This window comes from Bombina bombina, chromosome 5 (assembly GCF_027579735.1).
Source record: "Bombina bombina isolate aBomBom1 chromosome 5, aBomBom1.pri, whole genome shotgun sequence".
NCBI lineage: Eukaryota > Metazoa > Chordata > Amphibia > Anura > Bombinatoridae > Bombina > Bombina bombina.
This window is the reverse complement of record NC_069503.1, coordinates 826,783,846-826,806,203: the sequence shown is the minus strand read 5'-3', so window position 1 is coordinate 826,806,203 and position 22,358 is coordinate 826,783,846. Positions and strand designations below refer to the sequence as shown.

The following is a 22,358-nucleotide window of genomic DNA, read 5'->3' as shown; positions in this document are numbered from 1 at the left end:
GAAATGAAAGTGTATCAGGACGTTCTTGCTAAAACATTTAATTGAAGGTGAGGTGTAGGATACATGGTGAGCACCTTATGTGGCCTACAGATGAGATCAAGAAATGGTGTTTGGATGTATATAAAAGGTAATATCTAGGTGGGCACAATAGAATAGAATGTCACACATATGGGGAGGTATGCATAGAATCGGCTCAGGTCTTGAATAATAGTACTGTAGGTTTGAAAGGATGTTCCTGTGCAAATAAATTATAACAAATTAACTTATAATAGATGTGGGTGTTGTCCTTACCCGTGAGGAACTGATCCATGTACATTTTAAATATAAACAGCTAAAATCTAAATTCTTAAAACCAAAAAAACCCACAGGTATCCAGCACACGTCACTGATACCCTTTAATAAAAGTTTCTTTGTTAAGCTTATTAAGCCTTTAAGGGTCAAAATCTTGTGTTTATATTATTTTCTTTTGTACATTTTTAGTTTCCGAAAAAATTATAACCATGAATTGTATAAAATATTTGAACACTTTAATTGGATAAAGTTTGATGTTATACAGGGAGTGCAGAATTATTAGGCAAATGAGTATTTTGACCACATCATCCTCTTTATGCATGTTGTCTTACTCCAAGCTGTATAGGCTTGAAAGCCTACTACCAATTAAGCATATTAGGTGATGTGCATCTCTGTAATGAGAAGGGGTGTGGTCTAATGACATCAACACCCTATATCAGGTGTGCATAATTATTAGGCAACTTCCTTTCCTTTGGCAAAATGGGTCAAAAGAAGGACTTGACAGGCTCAGAAAAGTCACAAATAGTGAGATATCTTGCAGAGGGATGCAGCACTCTTAAAATTGCAAAGCTTCTGAAGCGTGATCATCGAACAATCAAGCGTTTCATTCAAAATAGTCAACAGGGTCGCAAGAATCGTGTGGAAAAACCAAGGCGCAAAATAACTGCCCATGAACTGAGAAAAGTCAAGCGTGCAGCTGCCAAGATGCCACTTGCCACCAGTTTGGCCATATTTCAGAGCTGCAACATCACTGGAGTGCCCAAAAGCACAAGGTGTGCAATACTCAGAGACATGGCCAAGGTAAGAAAGGCTGAAAGACGACCACCACTGAACAAGACACACAAGCTGAAACGTCAAGACTGGGCCAAGAAATATCTCAAGACTGATTTTTCTAAGGTTTTATGGACTGATGAAAAGAGAGTGAGTCTTGATGGGCCTGTGGCTGGATTGGCAAAGGGCAGAGAGCTCCAGTCCGACTCAGACGCCATAAAGGTGGAGGTTGAGTACTGGTTTGGGCTGGTATCATCAAAGATGAGCTTGTGGGGCCTTTTCGGGTTGAGGATGAAGTCAAGCTCAACTCCCAGTCCTACTGCCAGTTTCTGGAAGACACCTTCTTCAAGCAGTGGTACAGGAAGAAGTCTGCATCCTTCAAGAAAAACATGATTTTCATGCAGGACAATGCTCCATCACACGCGTCCAAGTACTCCACAGCGTGGCTGGCAAGAAAGGGTATAAAAGAAGAAAATCTAATGACATGGCCTTCTTGTTCACCTGATCTGAACCCCATTGAGAACCTGTGGTCCATCATCAAATGTGAGATTTACAAGGAGGGAAAACAGTACACCTCTCTGAACAGTGTCTGGGAGGCTGTGGTTGCTGCTGCACGCAATGTTGATGGTGAACAGATCAAAACACTGACAGAATCCATGGATGGCAGGCTTTTGAGTGTCCTTGCAAAGAAAGGTGGCTATATTGGTCACTGATTTGCTTTTGTTTTGTTTTTGAATGTCAGAAATGTATATTTGTGAATGTTGAGATGTTATATTGGTTTCACTGGTAAAAATAAATAATTGAAATGGGTATATATTTGTTTTTTGTTAAGTTGCCTAATAATTATGCACAGTAATAGTCACCTGCACACACAGATATCCCCCTAAAATAGCTAAAACTAAAAACAAACTAAAAACTACTTCCAAAACTATTCAGCTTTGATATTAATGAGTTTTTTGGGTTCATTGAGAACATGGTTGTTGTTCAATAATAAAATTAATCCTCAAAAATACAACTTGCCTAATAATTCTGCACTCCCTGTACCTATAACAAATAAATACTCCTCTACCCCTTCAGTCACAAACATCTTTGCTTTACTAACATTTCTGTTACCAACAAGTAGCTTTTGTGTCTTGTACAAAATCTGAGAATTTGCAATAATGGATACATATGGGGTAGATCAGAAGTTGGTGGGTGCAAATTACAAACAAACTTCTCTAGGCAGAACAGACGAGAAGTGGAAATGTTTCACATTTGCAGCTTGATTTATTTTCGCTGGAAACTTGAAATACAAATTTAAAGTACAGAAGTTATGTTCACATTAACATGGATGTTATATGAACAAAATTGCTTATGAAGCAAACATTTTTATAGACTTTCGCCTTAGATTAACACAGATCATAAAACTAAATTCCACACCAACCTGCCATATAGCACAGATTGTTTAAGTGGCCTGAAATGGAAAAGGATTGTAAAATAAATACAATGCGGACAAATTTCTTGTAGGACGTCTCTCATACAGAAAATAACCAAGAATACACATTTTCACATCATACATATATAATTGACTAATTCCCCCCCCTAATTGTTTGGAATTAAAACCCTGCACCACTAAAGAGGGATTACAGACAGTTGCACAGCAAAGGACTGCAAATTCCTCCTTGTGTTGAGGTTAATCTCAAAAGGCAACAGAATGAACTTAACTATTAGACATTTGTGAGCCGTTATTAAGATTAAAGTGCCTTGGAAACATATCCTGAAATGAACATAAAATGTGTTTCCTTCAAAAAGAAATTTCATTTACAACAAATTGGGATATTGTATTAAAATAAAATCATTTTTACATTAACTCCCTGAATATCAACAGTATACAATATTTTCTACTGTTTACAAATTATGGACTGACTGTACGACAAAGTGGTTCAGAGGCATCTGATATTAAGATAAAATGCCAGCTTTCCCAACTGGTAATACTTCAGGTAAGTAATCTTCAACATAAATTATTTAATGTCGATTAGCAGTTCAAGAAGTTTTTATAGCATCAGTTATGTCAAGTCGGCCATGCTTAATTCTGGCAACGGTTCTCTCCAAAAGGAAAAGGAGCTGAAATCTGGATACGTGAATGCAGAATTCTGTTCTTTATCAAGCAGTGGAAAAACATGTTCCACCAGCTCACTCAGTCTGCTATACCTACAAAAAATGAATGTACATATCAAATATATGAAAAAGAAAACAAAATAAAAAATGGTAAATAAAAAATATGCTTACTGACAACTTTCATCTAATTTAGATTCAAATCAGCTTAAAGACACATTAAAGACTAAATACATGCTATTCACCTCCCACTTATCATGGGTGTTGTCATTATGGAACTTAAAAGGGATATGACACCCACATTTTTTCTTTTATGATTTAGAAAGAGAATGCAATTTTAAACATCTTTCTAATTTACTTATATTATCTCATTTGTTTTATTCTCTTGATATTCTTTGCTGAAAAACATATCTAGATATGCTCAGTAGCTGATGATTGGTTGCTGCACATAGAAGCCTCGTGTGATTGGCTCACCATGTGCATTGCTTTTTCTTCAACTAAGGATATCTAAAAAATGAAGCAAAATAAATAATAGAAGTAAATTGTAATGTTGTTTAAATTTCTATTCTCTATCTGAATCATGAAAGAAAGATTTTGGGTTTAGTGGCCCTTTAAGATACACTACAGGTATTTGAAGAAGAGTTGCTGCCCATGTGCAAACAGCACTGGAATGTAGTGAAATCCATTTTATCCTAGAATTGAGCATTGCAATAGATTCAGAATGGTAGGCTTGCTGGGAAAGTTCCATTTCACTCTCTCTTGCATGGGTGTGGATTTCATTAAAAGGCTAAGATGACAGATTTATATATCTTGGCTTCAGGAGAGGACTGGCAACTTCTAGCCCAGGAGGCAAGTGCAACCCAGTCACTGAGCCATAGTAATCCCATTTTACAACTGATTAAAAAAATCTGTTTAAAATTGAATTGTAATGAAAAGGGTGCACTGTAAGCTCAAGTATATGAGAAAGATAAGCAATAGATTCTCAAAACACATATATACAGAAAAAAATAGATTTTCAGAATCAATTAACTACACACCTATGTTTCCAATCAAACTTAATTTCAGAATTTGTATTCTTTTTTTAAACCTTCCTATCACATATTATAGAATACAATACAATAGATATCCCAAAAGGAAAAAATAAATAAATATTAAACACAAAATAGCTAGCACTTGCTTAGATACACAAAGTTAGGTTAAAAGCAAAAATGTTGAATGCCCACTCTGGTTTGAAAATGCAGCCCCCCTCAGTGTTTTTCATGCATCTAGAAAATGTACAAAAGGGTTTGCATCTCAGTGTGTTTGATTTGAAGCTAGCATGACCTTAATGCAGCTCCAAGGAACATCACCATTTGGCCACATGCTGTAACTAGTTCTTTTGTATGTTGTGCTGTATGTGCGTTGTATGTTGTGTTGTATGCGCGTTGTATGCTGTGTTGTATGCGCGTTGTACGTATAAATCAACAAATCCTGGAAGATAATAAACCCCAGCCATTGAAGAAATAGAAGCTGAAAAGAATTTGGATATTCAAATGATTCAAAACACTCAGAATGAACCATAAAATTAAAGATAAAGGTTTCCAAATGAACTTTGAAGTCTCCAGACTTGAATATTCTTCCCTGGGTTGTTTACAAACACACAGTACATGTGAGAAAACCTAATAAATCCCAACTAGAAGTATTCTATAAGGAAGAGTGGGGACATTTTTAAAAAAGCAACACTAGAAAAACTGGTAGTAAGAAATACTATCGGCTAGATTACGAGTTTTGCATTAGAGGCTATGCGGTGCTAACAAGCAGTTTATGCTCACCGCTCACTTACAGACAGCGTTGGTATTACAGGTTTTTCCAAACCCGGCGTTAACCGCAAAAAAGTGATCGTAGAGCAAAATTTTGCTCCACGTCTCACCTCAATACCAGCGGTGCGTACGTTAGCGGTGAGCTGGCTGAACATGCTCGTGCACGATTTCCCCATAGGAATCAATGAGGGAGAGCCGGCTGAAAAAAAACCTAACACCTGCAAAAAAGCAGCGTTTATCTCCTAATGCAGTCCCATTGATTCCTATGGGGAAAATACATTTATGTCTACACCTAACACCCTAACATGAACCCTGAGTCTAAACAACCCTAATCTTACACTTATTAACCCCTAATCTGTCGCCCGACATCGCAGCCACCTACATTATACTTATGAAACCCTAATCTGCTGCCCCCAACATCGCCGACACCTACATTATATTTATTACCCCCTAATCTGCCGCCCCCAATGTGGCCGCCACCTACCTACATTTATATACCCCTAATCTGCCGCCCCCAATGTTTCCGCCACTATATTAAAGTTATTAACCCCTAAACCTAAGTCTAACCCTAACACCCACTAACATGAATAGAATTTAAATAAATATAAATAAAAATAACTATCATTAACTAAATTATTCCTATTTAAAACTAAATACTTACCTATAAAATAAACCCTAAGCTAGCTACAATATAACTAATAGTTACATTGTAGCTAGCTTAGTGCTTATTTTTATTTTACAGGCAAGTTTGTATTTATTTTAACTAGGTAGAATAGTTACTAAATAGTTATTAACTATTTAATAACTACCTAGCTAAAATAAAGACATAAGTACCTGTAAAATAAAACCTAACCTAAGTTACAATTACACCTAACACCACTATAATTAAATTAATTCCCAAAATTAAATACAATTATTTAAAGTACAAAAAAACCAAAACACTAAATTACAGAAAATAATAAACAAATTAAAAGATTTTTAAACTAATTACACCTAATCCCCCTAACAACAAAAAAAAGCCCTACCCTACACTAAATTACAAATAGCCCTTAAAAGGTCCTTTTGCGGGGCATTGCCCCAAAATAATCAGCTCTTTTACCTGTAAAAAAAAATACAAATCCCCCCCAACATTAAAACCCACCACCCACACAACCAACACTACTCTAAAACCCACCCAATCCCCCCTTAAAAAAAACTAACACTAACCCCCTGAAGATCACCCTACCGGGAGACGTATTTATCCAATCGGGCAGAAGTGGTCCTCCAGATGGGCAGAAGTCTTCATCCAGACGGCATCTTCTATCTTCATCCATCCGGCGCGGAGCGGGTCCATCTTCAAGACATCCGACGCGGAGCATCCTCTTCTTCCGACGGCTACGACTAAATGAAGGTACCTTTAAGTGACATCATCCAAGATGGCGTCCCTTCAATTCCGATTGGCTGATAGAATTCTATCAGCCAATCGGAATTGAAGGGACGCCATCTTGGATGTCATCATTTAAAGGAACTTTCATTCAGTCATAGCCGTCGGAAGAAGAGGATGCTCCGCGTTGGATGTCTTGAAGATGGACCTGCTCCGCGCCGGATGGATGAAGATAGAAGATGCCGTCTGGATGAAGACTTCTGCCCGTCTGGAGGACCACTTCTGCCCGGATGGATGAAGACATCTCCCGGAAGGGTGATCTTCAGGGGGTTAGTGTTAGTTTTTTTTTTTAGGGGGGATTGGGTGGGTTTTAGAGTAGGGTTGGTTGTGTGGGTGATGGGTTTAAATGTTGGGGGGGATTTGTAATTTTTTTTTACAGGTAAAAGAGCTGATTACTTTGAGGCAATGCCCCGCAAAAGGCCCTTTTAAGGGCTATTTGTAATTTAGTGTAGGGTAGGGCTTTTTTTTTGTTAGGGGGATTAGGTGTAATTTGTTTATTATTTTCTGTAATTTAGTGTTTTGGTTTTTTTGTACTTTAAATAATTGTATTTAATTTTGGGAATTAATTTAATTATAGTGGTAGTGTTAGGTGTAATTGTAACTTAGGTTAGGTTTTATTTTACAGGTACTTATGTCTTTATTTTAGCTAGGTAGTTATTAAATAGTTAATAACTATTTTGTAACTATTCTACCTAGTTAAAATAAATACAAAACTTGCCTGTAAAATAAAAATAAACCCTAACATAGCTACAATGCAACTATTAGTTACATCTTGCTAGCTTAGGGTTTATTTTATAGGTAAGTATTTAGTTTTAAATAGGAATAATTTAGTTAATGATAGTTATTTTATTTAAATTATATTTAAGTTAGGGGGGAGATAGGGTTAGACTTAGATATAGGGGTTAATAACTTTAATATAGTAGTGGCGGCGACGTTGGGGGCGGCAGATTAGAGGTTAATAAAATGTAACTAGTGTTTGCGAGGTGGGAGTGTGGCGGTTTAGGGGTTAATATATTTATTATAGTGGCGGCAATGTCCGGTTCGGCAGATTAGGGGTTAAAAATTTTCTTTTAGTGTTTGCGATGTGGGAGGGCCTCGGTTTAGGAGTTAATAGGTAGTTTATGGGTGTTAGTGTACTTTTTAGCACTTTAGTTAAGAGTTTTATGCTACGGCGTTGTAGTGTAAAAAAAAAAAAAAAACTACTGACTTTTAAATGCGGTACCAGTCTTGACAGGAGAGGGTCTAACGCTCACTTTTTGTCAGACTCTTAATACCGGCGCTATGCAAGTCCCATTGAAAAAAAGAGGATACGCAATTGACGTAAGTGGATTTGCGGTATTTCCGAGTCTGGCCAAAAAAGTGAGCGGTACACCTGTACCTTCAAGACTCGTAATACCAGCGTGCATTAAAAAGCAGCGTTGGGATCGTCCAACGCTTCTTTTTAAGCCTAACGCCAAACTTGCAATCTAGCCGTATGTTTTTAAAGGGAGCCTCTGGGGCAACATAAGCGCTAGACATGTGCATTCGGCAATTTGTTTGCTAAATAATTGCTGAATATGGCCTCTTTCCAGGGCCAGATGTATTAGTCTGAAAGTACAACACACAAAGATCTGGATTTGCACTTTCACACAAAAAAAATCTAGTGCCAAAAAAAAGAGCCAAATGCTGCTTCCCTCAGCCATATCTGGCATTTGTTTTTTAAATCATTGGAGTGTATGTTTAGTAAGCACTAGAAGTGAATCCCAACTGCTCTAGTTGAAGGATGAGTATGAGCCAATACTTGACAAACTGTATAACCATCCATAAGTACTGGAATGCAAACCTTGCTAAAAAAAACCCTATCATGTAGAAATGTTAAACAATGGCATAACTTAATACAGGTCATGTTAGTATTTTAAATCATTCAAGAAGAGTAGCTATCCCAGACTTTATAGTACTGTAAACATATACACCTTTTCCTTATCTGAATCGGAGCTATGTAATTTGGAATATTAATAATAATAATACTGTTGTTGGATGTCAAATGCACTACTGAGACTGTTACCTTAAAGGGATAGTCCACACCAAAACTGGTATTGTTTAAAAAGATAGATAACACCTTTACTACCCATTACATAGCTTTGCACAATCAACATTGTTATATTAATATACTTTATAAAACATTTAAACCTCTACATTTCTGCCTGTTTCTAAGCCACCACAGACAGCCACTTATCATATGTTTTTTTTATTGGCTTTTCCCAACAGGAGACTGCTAGTTGATGCAGGCCATATAGATAACATTGTGGTCATGTCCAGGGAGTTATTTAAGAGTTAGCACAACACAGTACTAAAATGCAAGTAAATAGATTATAAATAAATAAATATATTATATCTGTTTGTAAACCAAAGCTCAATACTTCATGAGAACAGTGGAACATTTTTGATTACTTAACTAATCTGAACCCCACTGGGAGTGTAATTTCTTCTGCTGGCTGTGTTTACACAGCCTTTCAATAGCATAGACTCCAGTATAGAAACTTTCAGTATAGGTGGGGATACTACAGGCTAAATCAGCTATTTCAAATGCCAAAATAAGGGTAATGGAGCAATTTGTAAACTATTTAATACACTCCACCAGGTAAAATGGATCACTGGAAAAAATTTAAAGGGGAGAAACTTTTTGGCTAAATGGCTTTAAAGGAGCTTACAATACAGTCTTGCTCTTTTAACTTGTACAAACAAATCTACCTATCTTGCATTGATTCAATGGAAAGACAAATATTTTAATATGTATTATTATTATTATTATGTTGTACTGTATATACAGATTGCACATGGGCATATATACATGAATACAGTGATCTAATGGAATTGATACATTAAAAAATATAATTAGGAAATTAATTGAGCCATATAACTGTGTAAATCAGTGTGATTGATCCATTATCATTACATGTTACTATTTTATTGGTTTTGGACAATAGAAAAAGCTATAATGTAATTAAAAAAAAGGTCCTTACGATGTCTTGTTGCCTTTTGTTAGTTCCTGTATTAACTCGCCTTTTGGATTCACAGTAAATATTCTACATTCTGGTACTCCTACTTTCATGTAAGCAAAAACATCCTGTAATAAAATAAAAATGATTGTTTTTAAATGATCACATTACAGAGTTCTCCGTTATACAAAATATTTAAATGAGCAAAGCCGCACATCATCATCTCAAGACACAAACTGTCAAGCAGCAGAAGAAAAAATGCGTGTTTAAAGCAATAAAGTTACTGTAATGAGAGGCAGAAGGCTCTTTACAAAGCATCCAACTCTAAACATTTCAACACAGAAGCAGAGCAGCAATCCAGGGATTGTGCTCATATTCCCAAGCTATGGGCCTCAGGAAACAATGAGTCATGGGGAAATGAGCCCGGGCTGAAGAGGTTGGGAAGATGCACACTTCCACGGGGATTCATTTCTCTTGATATCCTTTGGCTCTCAGCCGCTTTTGTTGAACATAAAATAGGAGAGAGATTAAGGGAAAAAAATACAAAACAGAAAAAAAAATGTTTACGTGATTGAGTTTTACCTCAAGCAAAGGTCCCGAACACAAGGCCTCTCTCCAAACATGTCCAAAAAAGGACTGTGATAAATTCATGATTAAAAACATAATACAGTAAGATGGCAATAGCTCAAAAATACAACAAAAAAAAAGCATTTTTACTTAAAAAAACAATATTCAAAAAGAGAGTGTAAGGTGAGAGGAAAAAAAAGAGAAAACCTAAACAAGGGTTGCTGAAAAAAAAGTGTTTAAAATGAGTAACTTATAAAAAGAGAGAAATCGATATATAGATTTTTGTGCGGTATATGACACCGAGCTATGGTTGTACAATCTCAGTCCTCTCTCACAAGGGGGTAAACGTTATGGGTCAGCTGCTGACAAACCTCACAAGAATCATTGAAACATTTTCATTACCTCACAGAACATACTTACATTGGGACGGTTTCCAAAAGCAGCATAAAATGGTTGCTTGTAGGGAGCAAATAAGTTTTTGATATCATCAAGGCACTCAATCTTGAACTTTTCAGGTTTCTTTTCTATGACCTCCCTAAAACATCAAAAAAGTGACACAAAAATAGTAACAATAAATATTTACAATCCCCACAGAGGTAATTTTGACTGGGCTCCCTCTTCAACTCATGGAATATGCTACCAATTATTGTGTTTTTTTTTTTTTTTTGTAGTGTGCCTTAACGAGCTTGTGCAAATCAGTGTAGGAGCTCATTTGCATTTGGTTTCTTAGTGGCCACACAAGCAGATCATCTAAAAACATACTTGTTTGTGTTTTCAAAATGTGTGTACCTGAACTGCTCTAGAAAAAGCAAACCATAGCACATTTTGTTAATAATTATAATATGCTTCTAGAATACATTTTTATACCTGCATGTTTTTAGCTATTTGGCCTACATTTCAACCGCATAACTTCACTTGGTTTTCGCTCCACATTATTTAGCATGTTATCCAGTAAGAACTTGTATGTGAAATAACAATCCTATAATATAAAAGGCCAAGTGTGTTTGTCCAAAGCTGTCATGCGCAGTAGAGACAGCGCAAGGACAAACACACCTGGCCTTAGAGTCTACCTGATCTGCTGTCCGGCGTGACAACGATGGGCGGGAGTGGGCATGGCCGGGCATGTGAGAGAGAGATCAAAAGAGAGGGGGGAGAGAGAAATCAAAAGAGAGGGGGGGGAGAGAAAGAGAGGGGAGGAGAGAGCGCAAAAGAGAGGGGGGAGAGAGCGCAAAAGAGAGAGGTGGAAGAGAGAAAGCAAAAGAGAGGGAGGAGAAAGAGCAAAAGAGAGGTGGAGCGAGAGAGAGTGCAAAAGAGAGAGAGAGAGCAAAAGAGAGGGAGGAGAAAAAGAGCAAAAGAGAGGTGGAGCGAGAGAGAGCGCAAAAGAGAGAGGGAGAGAGCGCAAAAGAGAGAGGGAGAGAGCGCAAAAGAGAGAGGGAGAGAGCGCAAAAGAGAGGGAGAGAGCGCAAAAGAGAGAGGGAGAGAGCGCAAAAGAGAGAGGGAGAGCAAAAGAGAGGGAGGAGAAAAAGAGCAAAAGAGGTGGAGCGAGAGAGAGCGCAAAAGAGAGAGGGAGAGAGCGCTAAAGAGAGAGGGAGAGAGCGCTAAAGAGAGAGGGAGAGAGCGCAAAAGAGAGAGGGAGAGAGCGCAAAAGAGAGAGGGAGAGAGCGCAAAAGAGAGAGGGAGAGAGCGCAAAAGAGAGAGGGAGAGAGCGCAAAAGAGAGAGGGAGAGAGCGCAAAAGAGAGGGGGAGAGAGCGCAAAAGAGGGGGGAGAGCGAAAAAGCAAAAGAGAGCGGGGGGAGAGATAAAGCAAGGGGTGGAAACATTTAGAATGAATTATATAAAATTATTTGGATAAGGGAGTTTATACAGGATATGGGCTCCATATCGGTACTTAGAAGAGAGGACATTTTATCAGTGGTTAAACCTTTGTCTCATTTATTTACATCTTAACTTTCACTTGTTTTGGAGACTAAATTAAACTAAATCTGAAGTTTTATAAAATCACCTCCTCTTACGTCTCTTACCTAAAAATCTAAATTAGTGGCAACTTAGTCTATCATAACTAAAAAAAAAATGCTCGACTAAAATGGCCATTATAGCGACAAAATGACATGATCTAATTCGTTAGAGCAAGTAATTGTATCACTAGTGATGCTGCAGTTCTATGTGTTTAACCCCCGTGAATGGTAAACTTTAGCTAATCAAATGCCATATATGTAGTCTTTACAATTAAAAAAAAACAAAATTTATGCTTACCTGATAAATTTCTTTCTCTTGCGATGTATCGAGTCCACGGATTCATCCAATACTTGTCGGATATTCTCTGTTCCAACAGGAAGTGGCAAAGAGAGCACCCACAGCAGAGCTGTCTATATAGCTCCTCCCCTAACTCCACCCCCCAGTCATTCGACCAAAGGTTAGGAAGAAAAAGGAGAAACCATAGGGTGCAGAGGTGACTGAAGTTTTTTAATAAAATATACTACCTGTCTTAAATAGACAGGGCGGGCCATGGACTCGATACATTGCAAGAGAAAGAAACTTATCAGGTAAGCATAAATTTTGTTTTCTCTTGCAAGATGTATCGAGTCCACAGATTCATCCAATACTTGTGGGATACCAATTCCAAAGCTTTAGGACACGGATGAAGGGAGGGACAAGACAGGTACCTAAACGGAAGGCACCACTGCTTGTAGAACCTTTCTCCCAAAAATAGCCTCCGAAGAAGCAAAAGTATCAAATTTGTAAAATTTGTAAAAAGTATGAAGCAAAGACCAAGTCGCAGCCTTACAAATCTGTTCAACAGAAGCCTCATTTTTAAAAGCCCATGTGGAAGCCACTGCTCTAGTAGAGGCCAGCAGTCTCATAAGCCAAACGGATGAAGCTTTTCCCCCAAAAAGAAAGAGGTTGCCGTAGCCTTTTGACCTCTCCGCTTTCCAGAATAGACAACAAAGATGTTTGACAGAAATCTTTAGTTGCTTGTAAGTAGAACTTTAAAGCACGAACCACATCTAGGTTGTGCAACAGACGTTCCTTCTTGGAAGAAGGATTAGGACACAGAGAAGGAACAACAATTTCCCGATTGATATTCCTATTAGAAACAACCTTAGGAAGAAATCCAGGTTTGGTACGCAAAACCACCTTATCCGCATGGAAAACAAGGTAAGGTGAGTCACACTGTAAAGCAGATAATTCAGAAACTCTTCGAGCCGAAGAGATAGCTACTAAAAACAGAACTTTCCAAGATAAAAGCTTAATATCTATGGAATGCATAGGTTCAAACGGAACCCCTTGAAGAACCTTAAAAACTAAATTTAAACTCCATGGCGGAGCAACAGGTTTAAACACAGGCTTGATTCTAACTAAAGCCTGACTAAACGCCTGGAACATCTGCCAGACGCTTGTGTAAAAGAATATACAAAGCAGATCTGTCCTTTTAAGGAACTAGCTGATAATCCCTTCTCAAATCCTTCTTGTAGAAAAGACAATATCATAGGAATCCTAATCTTACTCCATGAGTAACCCTTGGATTCACACCAATAAAGATATTTTCACCATATCCTATGATAGATTTTCCTGGTGACAGGCTTTCTATCCTGAATCAAGGTATCAATGACAGACTCAGAGAAACCACGCTTTGATAAAATCAGGCGTTCAATCTCCAAGCAGTCAGACGCAGAGAAATTAGATTTGGATGTCACCTCGCCACAGCTCTGCTGTGGCGCCTACCTGCCCTTCAACTGATAACCCAACACAGTTATAGGAAAATGAAGACCCTGAGAGGAATCTGCTATGCGACCGTCTCTTCCGGCTTCTCTATGCGCACTGAAGGCGCGAAAATAGGCCCCGCCCATCTGCTATGATGGGAGACTGAACCATAATAGACCGCATGGGAAGCGGTTAGAAAGAACATACAGGCCATGTGGAACCCCCTAGCATAAACGAGCAGCTCTCAACCTGCCCGAAATCACAGTGTCTCATCCCAAGAACGTTAAGCCCCACAGAAGTGCCATGAAACATAAATAAAGCATTTCAATAAAAAAACTTTGAATAAAATCACTTTCAATAAGAATAGCACAGGACTAGTCCCCATTTGTTATGGACTATACTTGCCCCACAAGTGCCAAACTGCAGATCATTAATTCTGAACCGGGTCTCCTCAGAATTATATATAGACTGCACATACCTCAAGGTGTCTGTAAGCACCAGCCGCTCCCCACACTGCAGGCTATACTGTATTTCCCCAGATTCTGTGGGAAGGAACTCGATCTCAGTTACAGCTGCTGAAATCATCAGACTCAAGGCAGAATTCTTCTTCCATCTTCTGCCTGAGTAAAAATAGTACACTCCGGTACCATTTGAAAATAAAAAATTCTTGCTTGAAGAAAAATTAAACTAAAATTAAACAAAAATTCTATCACCTCTTAAACTTTACCAGCTTCCTATGAGTACAGGCAAAGAGAATGACTGGGGGGCGGAGTTAGGGGAGGAGCTATATAGACAGCTCTACTGTGGGTGCTCTCTTTGCCACTTCCTGTTGGGAAGGAGAATATCCCACAAGTATTGGATGAATCCGTGGACTCGATACATCTTGCAAGAGAAAAAGGATTTCTACCTTTTTTTTTTTATCTATCCTTGAAAAGAGTTAATATTGTGCCTATAGTAAAGCTTCTATTACAATGTTATGCCGGCCCACTGGGATGAACTCTTTTTTTAATGAAAATTCCAATGAACATCCAAATCACTTGTGTGTTATATGAAGTCCAGACCTCTGAAAGCACTTAGGAATGGATGTAGGGAGTGGGTGGGAGTGTTCTCTATGTTACAGACTGTAACATAGAGAACACTCCCACCCACTCTCTACATCCTAAGTTAACAGTTACAGCCCAGCCAAACGAGGAAACGAAGGGGGGCAGAGAAAGAAGATACCATAAAGGATTATAAATCTTCCATTACACACCTCACACAGATCTGTACTTTGACTATGTGTTTAATCTCTTTATGGGCGTTAAACACAAGCTTTGCAGTGTTGACAGCAATAAAATGACATGCTCTCACGAATTAGAGCATTTCATTTTATCACTATGATGGTCCTTTAAGTATTTTATCTTTATTTGCATAACAAAAATAATGCTAACAAATGGTACAAATAGGTGAATATAGATTACAGATGTAAAACTGAACATTATGACCTTTCTTTGTGAAATCAACAACCAAAACACAAACAATAGATAATACTGGATTCTACTACCTGATTGTATTATAGTAAAAAAAAAACTGGTATAATAAATAAATAAGCCTGATCCACTAGCTTAAAAGAAAGTGTTATACTCTCAGTACTGAAACTAAAAAAAATAGAGAAATCTATCAAATTACTTTTTAAGTTTATCATTAGAGACTTAAAGGGACATGAAACCCAAACGTTTTCTTTTGTGATTCAGATAGAGAATACAATTTTAAACAACTTTCCAATTTACTTCCATTATTTAATTTGCTTCCTTCTCTTGTTATCCTTTGCTGAAAGGTTTATATAGGCAAGCTCAGGAGCAGAAAAGAACCTAGGTTCTAGCAGCTGATTGGTGGCTGCATATATATATATATATATATATATATATATACATACTGATTGTCATTGGCTGACCCATGTGTTCCGTTAGAAACCAGTAGTGCATAGCTGCTCTTTCAACAAATGATACCAAGAGAATGAAACAAATTAGATAACAGAAGTAAATTAGAAAGTTGTTTAAAATTGTATTCTCTATCTGAATCATGAAAGAAAAATTCTGGGTTTCATGACCCTTTAAGTGGAAAAGTATATAAAATAAGCAACAACGTCTGTAAAGTTGTATCATAATTAATATTAAATCAAAACAAACCTGTGGAATGCAGAGAAGAGGCTGCTGGGAGACAGCATTAGTGGTCCCCTGGGTAGGATAGTACCTCTGTCATTAACCCAGTGTAAATATCCCCTTGTCATATCTGCCATCCCAATGGCACGAGCTGAGCAGTACAGGAATTTGTACCCATTCCTGCAATGAAACAGAAAAATACTCAAACATTTTAACCACTGTTGTGAGCAAGAGAGCAATAAAATCTCAGTATAAGTTCCATCATGATAGAGAATCAACTGAACATCGTTACCACATTTATGTATTAAAGAAAAAGTTAAACCAGTTTGAAATCACATACTTTTCATAATATATGTTGACTGTGTGTATTCATATTATATGTTAACAGGAAGAGAGTCAATGGCATAAAAATGATTTTGTAATTTTAACTACTAGACTCTCACAATGAGAAGGTTGGAGCAGCCTTCTTTGTAGGACTTCCCTTATGTTATTGTTTGTTAATGCTTTATAATAAATGGCGATTCAGTACTGCTGATGTTTTCTAAGTAAGAGCTTTTTCCTCCTAGATCATATCTTTAAGCTCCCAGTCAGCCTATAGTAGTCCCTTATCTAGAGATGGTTGTAGCTGCACAGCTACACCTAGCTTTCATTACTTAGATATCTCAGGTCCTTCTTACATTCTCCTTCTGAAGTCATCCTATAGTAATATCTATAGATGATTGTAGCTTTATCTATAGATGATTGTAGCGTTGCCACTACACCTAGCTTTTCATTGGATATCGCAGGTCCTTCTTACATTCTCCTTCTGAAGTCATCCTATAGTAATATCTATAGATGATTGTAGCTTTATCTATAGATGGTTGTAGCTTTGCCACTACACCTAGCTTTCATTAATTAGATATCTCAGGTCCTTCTTACATTCTCCTTCTGAAGTCAGTCTATAGTATTATCTAGAGATGGTTGTAGCTATGCCACTACACATAGCTTTCATTAGATATCTCAGGTCCTTCTTACATTCTCCTTCTGAAGTCAGTCTATAGTATTATCTAGAGATGGTTGTAGTTGTGCTGCTACACCTAGCTTTCATTAATTAGATATCTCAGGTCCTTCTTACATTCTCCCTCTGAAGTCAGTCTATAGTATTATCTAGAGATGGTTGTAGCTATGCCACTACACATAGCTTTCATTAGCTATCTCAGGTCCTTCTTACATTCTCCTTCTGAAGTCAGTCTATAGTATTATCTAGTGATAGTTGTAGTTGTGCTGCTACACCTAGCATTCATTAATTAGATATCTCAGGTCCTTCTTACATTCTTCTTCTGAAGTCAGGGTTATTCTATTCTTACTGACTTATTGGCCTTGTATACCAGTTATGTAAAATATTATCAATGAAACTACCGAGCTACGTAGTTAAAGTATGTCTTTAGCTATCACTGCATACTAGGGTTTCAATATAATTTAGCAGTAAGTTATGTTCCTTCATGTTCAGACTATAGAGAGTATAAGAGGTCTGTTTTGCTGTGAAGGCAACTTCAGAGATATTAATGAGTATCTAAATATTGTATATGTTATGAACCTCTGTTATATTAATACAGAAAACATAATTTATGCTTACCTAATAAATTTAATTTATTTTCATGGTGGTAAGAGTCCACGATCCATGACTCCTGGGAACTACTCATCCTTGTTACTAGGAGGAGGCAAAGATTCCCAAACCCCAAGAGCGCTATAAAACCCCTCCCAACTCACTGGTAAATCAATCTGACTTATAGCCAAAAAAATAAAATAAAAGAACACAACTCAGACTTTTATGCACTTAAAAATGACTCACAGGCAAAAACCATTAAGCTGAGACCACTGTCTGGACTTTCCTACCAAAAGGCTGCCTCAGAAGAAGCAAAAACATCAAAATGGTAACATTTAGAACAAGTATACAAAGGAGGTCAAGAAGCTACCTTGCAAATTTGATCAACAGAAGCCTCATTCCTAAAAGCCCAAGAAGTGGTAAATGATTTAGTAGAAAGGGCAGAAATAAGTTTAGGTAGAGGCTGTCAGACTGATTTACCAGTGAGGTGGGAGAGGTTTTATAGAACTCTTGGGGTTTGGGAATCTTTGCCTCCTCCTAGTGGCAGGGGAGAGTAATTCCTAGGAGTAATGGATCGTGGACTCTCACCACCTGTACGGAACAAAATTAGTTACCATTCTATCCCTATACTCTAGTTTTTAGACCTAATATTGGGCCAGATTACAAGTGGAGCGCTAATTTTTCATGCGCACGTAAATGGCCAAATTTGCCCTTTTACGGGTGCGTGGTAAATAACCAACCATTACAAGTGGCTGGTTATTGCTAATGCGAGCTCGCTGTAGCAATTAGCACTCATAAAATGAACATGACCTCTGGTTAATTTTATAATGTCCCCCAATTGCCCCTAAAATTATGTATAGTGTTGCTTTATTAAAAAAATTATAAATATATAAGTATCTCTAATTTTATTTAAAAAACAAACAAAATTTATGCTTACCTGATAAATTTCTTTCTTTCCAGATATGGTGAGTCCACAACGTCATTAATTACTGTTGGGATATCACCCCTGTCCAGCAGGAGGAGGCAAAGAGCACCACAGCAAAGCTGTTAAGTATCACTCCCCTACCCACAATCCGCAGTCATTCAACCGAAGGAAAATGGAAACAAGGAATAACACAAAGGTGTAGAGGTGCCTGAGGTTTAGTAAAAAATAACTGTCTTACATTTAAGGGTGGGGTCGTGGACTCACCATATCCGGAAAGAAATAAATTTATCAGGTAAGCATAAATTTTGTTTTCTTTCCTAAGATATGTTGAGTCCATGACGTCATTAATTACTGCTGGGAAATAATACCCAAGCTAGAGGACACAGATGACTAGGGAGGGAAAACAAGACAGGCAGACCTAAACAGAAGGTATCACTGCTTGAAGAACCTTTCTCCCAAAAGTATCAAATTTGCAAAAAGTATGCAGAGAGGACCAAGTTGCAGCCTTGCAAATCTGTTCCACAGAAGCTTCATTTTTGAAAGCCCAAGAAGACGAAACAGCCCTAGTGGAATGAGCTGTTATTCTCTCAGGAGGCTGCTGTCCAGCAGTCTCATAAGCAAAATGGATCATACTTCTCAACCAGAGAGAAATAGAAGTATCTGTAGCTTTCTGACCTTTACATCCTAAGTCGCCTGTAGGTAGAATTTTAGAGCATGCACAACATCCAAGTTGTGCAACAAACGTTCCTTATGATAAGAAGGATTAGGACATAAAGAAGGAACAACAATTTCCTGGTTAATATTTCTACCAGAAACCACTTTAGGAAGAAAACCCAACTTAGTACGAAGAACCGCCTTATAAGCATGAAAGATAAGATAAGGCGAATCACACTGCAGGGTTGAGAGCTCCGAGACCCTCCAAGCAGAAGAAATAGCAATAAGAAACAAACACCTAGATTACAAGTTTTGCGTTGCGGCTTGTAACGCTGAAAATATGGCATTTTCAGCGTTAAAACAGCACTGCAGCAACAACAAGTTGTTGTCGGTATAGGTGTACCGCAAACCTTTTAGCCTGTAGCGCAACGTCAGTCCCGCACATGTAAAAATTAAATTTTTTCATGGGATTCCCATAGCGCCGGTATTACGAGTTTTGCGGAACATCTAAAAAGTGAGCGTTACAGCCTAAAACGACAAGATCCGTAACGCAATCTAAAGTCAGTAGTTATGAGTTTTACGCTACAAAGCTGTAACATAAAACTCATAACTAAAGTGTTACAAAGTGAATTAACACCCATAAACTACCTATTAACCCCTAAACTGAGGCCCTCCCGCATAGCAAACACTATAATAAATGTATTAACCCCTAATCAGCCGCTCCCGTCATCACCGCCACTAAAAAATGTACTAAACCCTATTCTGCCGCTCCCTGACATTGTTGCCACTATAATAAATGTATTAACCCCTAAACCGCAATCCCTCCCGCATTGCAAACACTATTTAAATATTATTCACCCCTAATCTGCTGTCCGCCCACACCGCCACTATAATAAACCTATAAACCCCTAAACCGAAAGCCCCCACAGCGAAATATACTAAAATAAGCTATTACCCCTAAACCGAAAGCCCCACCACATCAAAATAAATTTAAACTAGTAACCCCTAAATCTAACGACCCCCTAACTTTATATTAAAATTACAATTCCCCTAGCTTAAATTCAATTAAAACTTACCTGTCAAAAATAAAAAAAATAATTTTAAACTAGCAATTAAACTATTACAATTATTAAACTAAAATTAAGCTAACTACCAATTAAATAAAAATAAACAACCAATAAAAAAATCCTAACTCTACTCTAAAAATTACAAAAAGTATCTAATTAAAAAAAACAACTAACTAAATTACAACACCCCCCACTAAATTACGAAAAATAACAAATAAATTATCAAAAATAAAAAAGAATTACACCTAATCTAATAGCCCTATCAAAATAAAAAAGCCCACCCAAAATAAAAAAAACCCCTAGCCTACAATAAACTACCAATGGCCCTTAAAATGGCCTTTTGTGGGGCATTGCACCAAAGATATCAGCTCTTTTACCTCAAAAATAAAATACAAACACCACCCAACAGTAAAACCCACCAGCCAACCAATCCCCCCCCAAAAATAAAAAAAAAACACTATCTAAAATTACCTAAGCTTCCCATTGCCCTGAACCTAAACTAAAAAAAAAAAAAAACACCCAAAAAACCCTTAAAAAAACCTAACACTAACCCCCGACGATCCACTTACAGTTGTTGAAGTCCCGCTTGAAGGATCCATCCAGCCAGTAAAGTCCTCATCCAGGAGGCCTCTTCGATCTTCATCCAGCTGGCGTGGAGCGGGTCCATCCTGACGCAATTCAAGATGGGGTCCCTTGCATTCCTATTGGCTGAAAATTTTGAATCAGCCAATAGGAATTAGGGCTGCTAAAAATCCTATTGGCTATTCAAATCAGCCAATAGGATTCAACAAGCTCTCATTCTGTTGGCTAATTTGAATTAGCCAATAGAATGAGAGCTGCTTAAATCCTATTGAAAATATTCTGGGAGCTGTGGCAAGGCCAAACTGAAGAGCCACAAACTGAAAGTGTTTGTCTAGAAAGGCGAAGCTCAGGTACTTGTGATGACCCCTGTGAATGGGAACATGAAGATACACATCCATCAGGTCTATGGTCGTCATAAACTGACCCTCTTGTACCAACGAAAGAATGGACTGAAAGGTCTCCATTTTGAAGGATGGTACCCTGAGAAACTTGTTTAGACACTTTAGGTCTAAAATAGGACGAAAAGTTCGCTCTTTTTTAGGAACCACAAACAGATTGGAATAGAATCCCAGACCCTGTTCCCTATCAGGAAGTGGAACTATCACTTCCAGGGAAGAAAGGTCCCGAACACAATTCAAGAATGCCTCTCTTTTTATCTGGTCTGCAGATAATCTTGAGAGAAGAAACCTGTTACTGGGAGGAAAAGTCTTGTATTCTATTTTGTAACCCTGAGACACTATGTCCACAGCCCAAGGATTTGGGACATCTTGTACCCAAGCTGAATAAAACAGAGAAAGTCTGCCCCCCACTTAGACTAAGCTGCAGGCTTCTTATATTGCTTCCCCTTGTTCCAAGACTGATTGGGTTTCCAAGAAGGCTTGGATTGTTCCTGCTTGGAAGAGGAAGACTTTCCTTTGGGGTTACGAAAGGAATGAAAATTACTTTGACGTCCTTTAGATCTATTCTTCTTGTCTTCTGGTAGAAAAAACCCTTTTCCACCAGTAAAGTCAGAGATTATTTCTGCAAAACCAGGGCCAAACGAGGTCTTACCCTTGTAAGGACGCAATGAAAGCTTGGACTTAAAAGGTAACATCCGCTGACCATGATTTCAGCCACAAAGTCACATAATAAACGTGCCCGCCACTGCCATAATCTATCCTTAACTCAGGATTTCAGTCCCACAATAAATGCAGATTTGGATTCAAATTAACCCCAACAGTGCCAGCCTCCTAGCCCAAGAAGACTAATAGGCACTTACCTGCACATCTAGCTGTCCGGCAAGAGGACAGCTCACCCGGCGTGAATGGAAGCCACTCCTTACAGAGACCTGTTTAAAAAAGAAAGAACAGAGTAAACCTACTCTGGCTTTCTGTACTAGGGCAGCAACATGTTAGGAAAACGCAGCAAAGCCCACTTTACAAGTTCCTAAGTGCTTTAAAGCCCTCACTACTCTACTGAAGAGATTGACGTGGAGTACAGCTATAGCCAAAAACTTGTAGCTTGTAGCAAAAGAAATCCAATTTTCTTCAGACACAAAAAAATTCACCTCCTCCATTTAAAAGAAGCAAAGAGAATGACTGGGTATTGTGGGTAGGGGAGTAATACTTAACAGCTTTGCTGTGGTGCTCTTTGCCTCCTCCTGCTGGCCAGGAGTGATATCTGAACAGTAATTGACTACGTTGTTGGCTCACCATATCTTAGGAAAGAAAAAAAAAAACAGCACAATACAGTTTTATGGTGTTAAAAACACTGTGTGTTCTCAATAAAACATAATTTATG

General features: G+C 38.0%; 1 protein-coding gene across 1 annotated transcript in view; it reads right to left on the bottom strand.

Annotated features, from left to right (window-relative positions):
- Positions 1–2,308: 2,308 nt before the first annotated feature.
- The window catches only part of LPIN2 (lipin 2), a 245,089-nt gene continuing 225,039 nt past the window's right edge, over positions 2,309–22,358 (bottom strand). Inside the window, exons 18-21 of the mRNA XM_053714954.1 lie at positions 15,794–15,946; positions 10,344–10,458; positions 9,381–9,484; positions 2,309–3,252 (exon numbers count right to left, since the gene is read on the bottom strand). Coding sequence (XP_053570929.1) covers positions 3,108–3,252; positions 9,381–9,484; positions 10,344–10,458; positions 15,794–15,946 — 517 coding nt within the window. The 3' untranslated portion in view covers positions 2,309–3,107. The remainder of the gene's footprint in view (positions 3,253–9,380; positions 9,485–10,343; positions 10,459–15,793; positions 15,947–22,358) is intronic.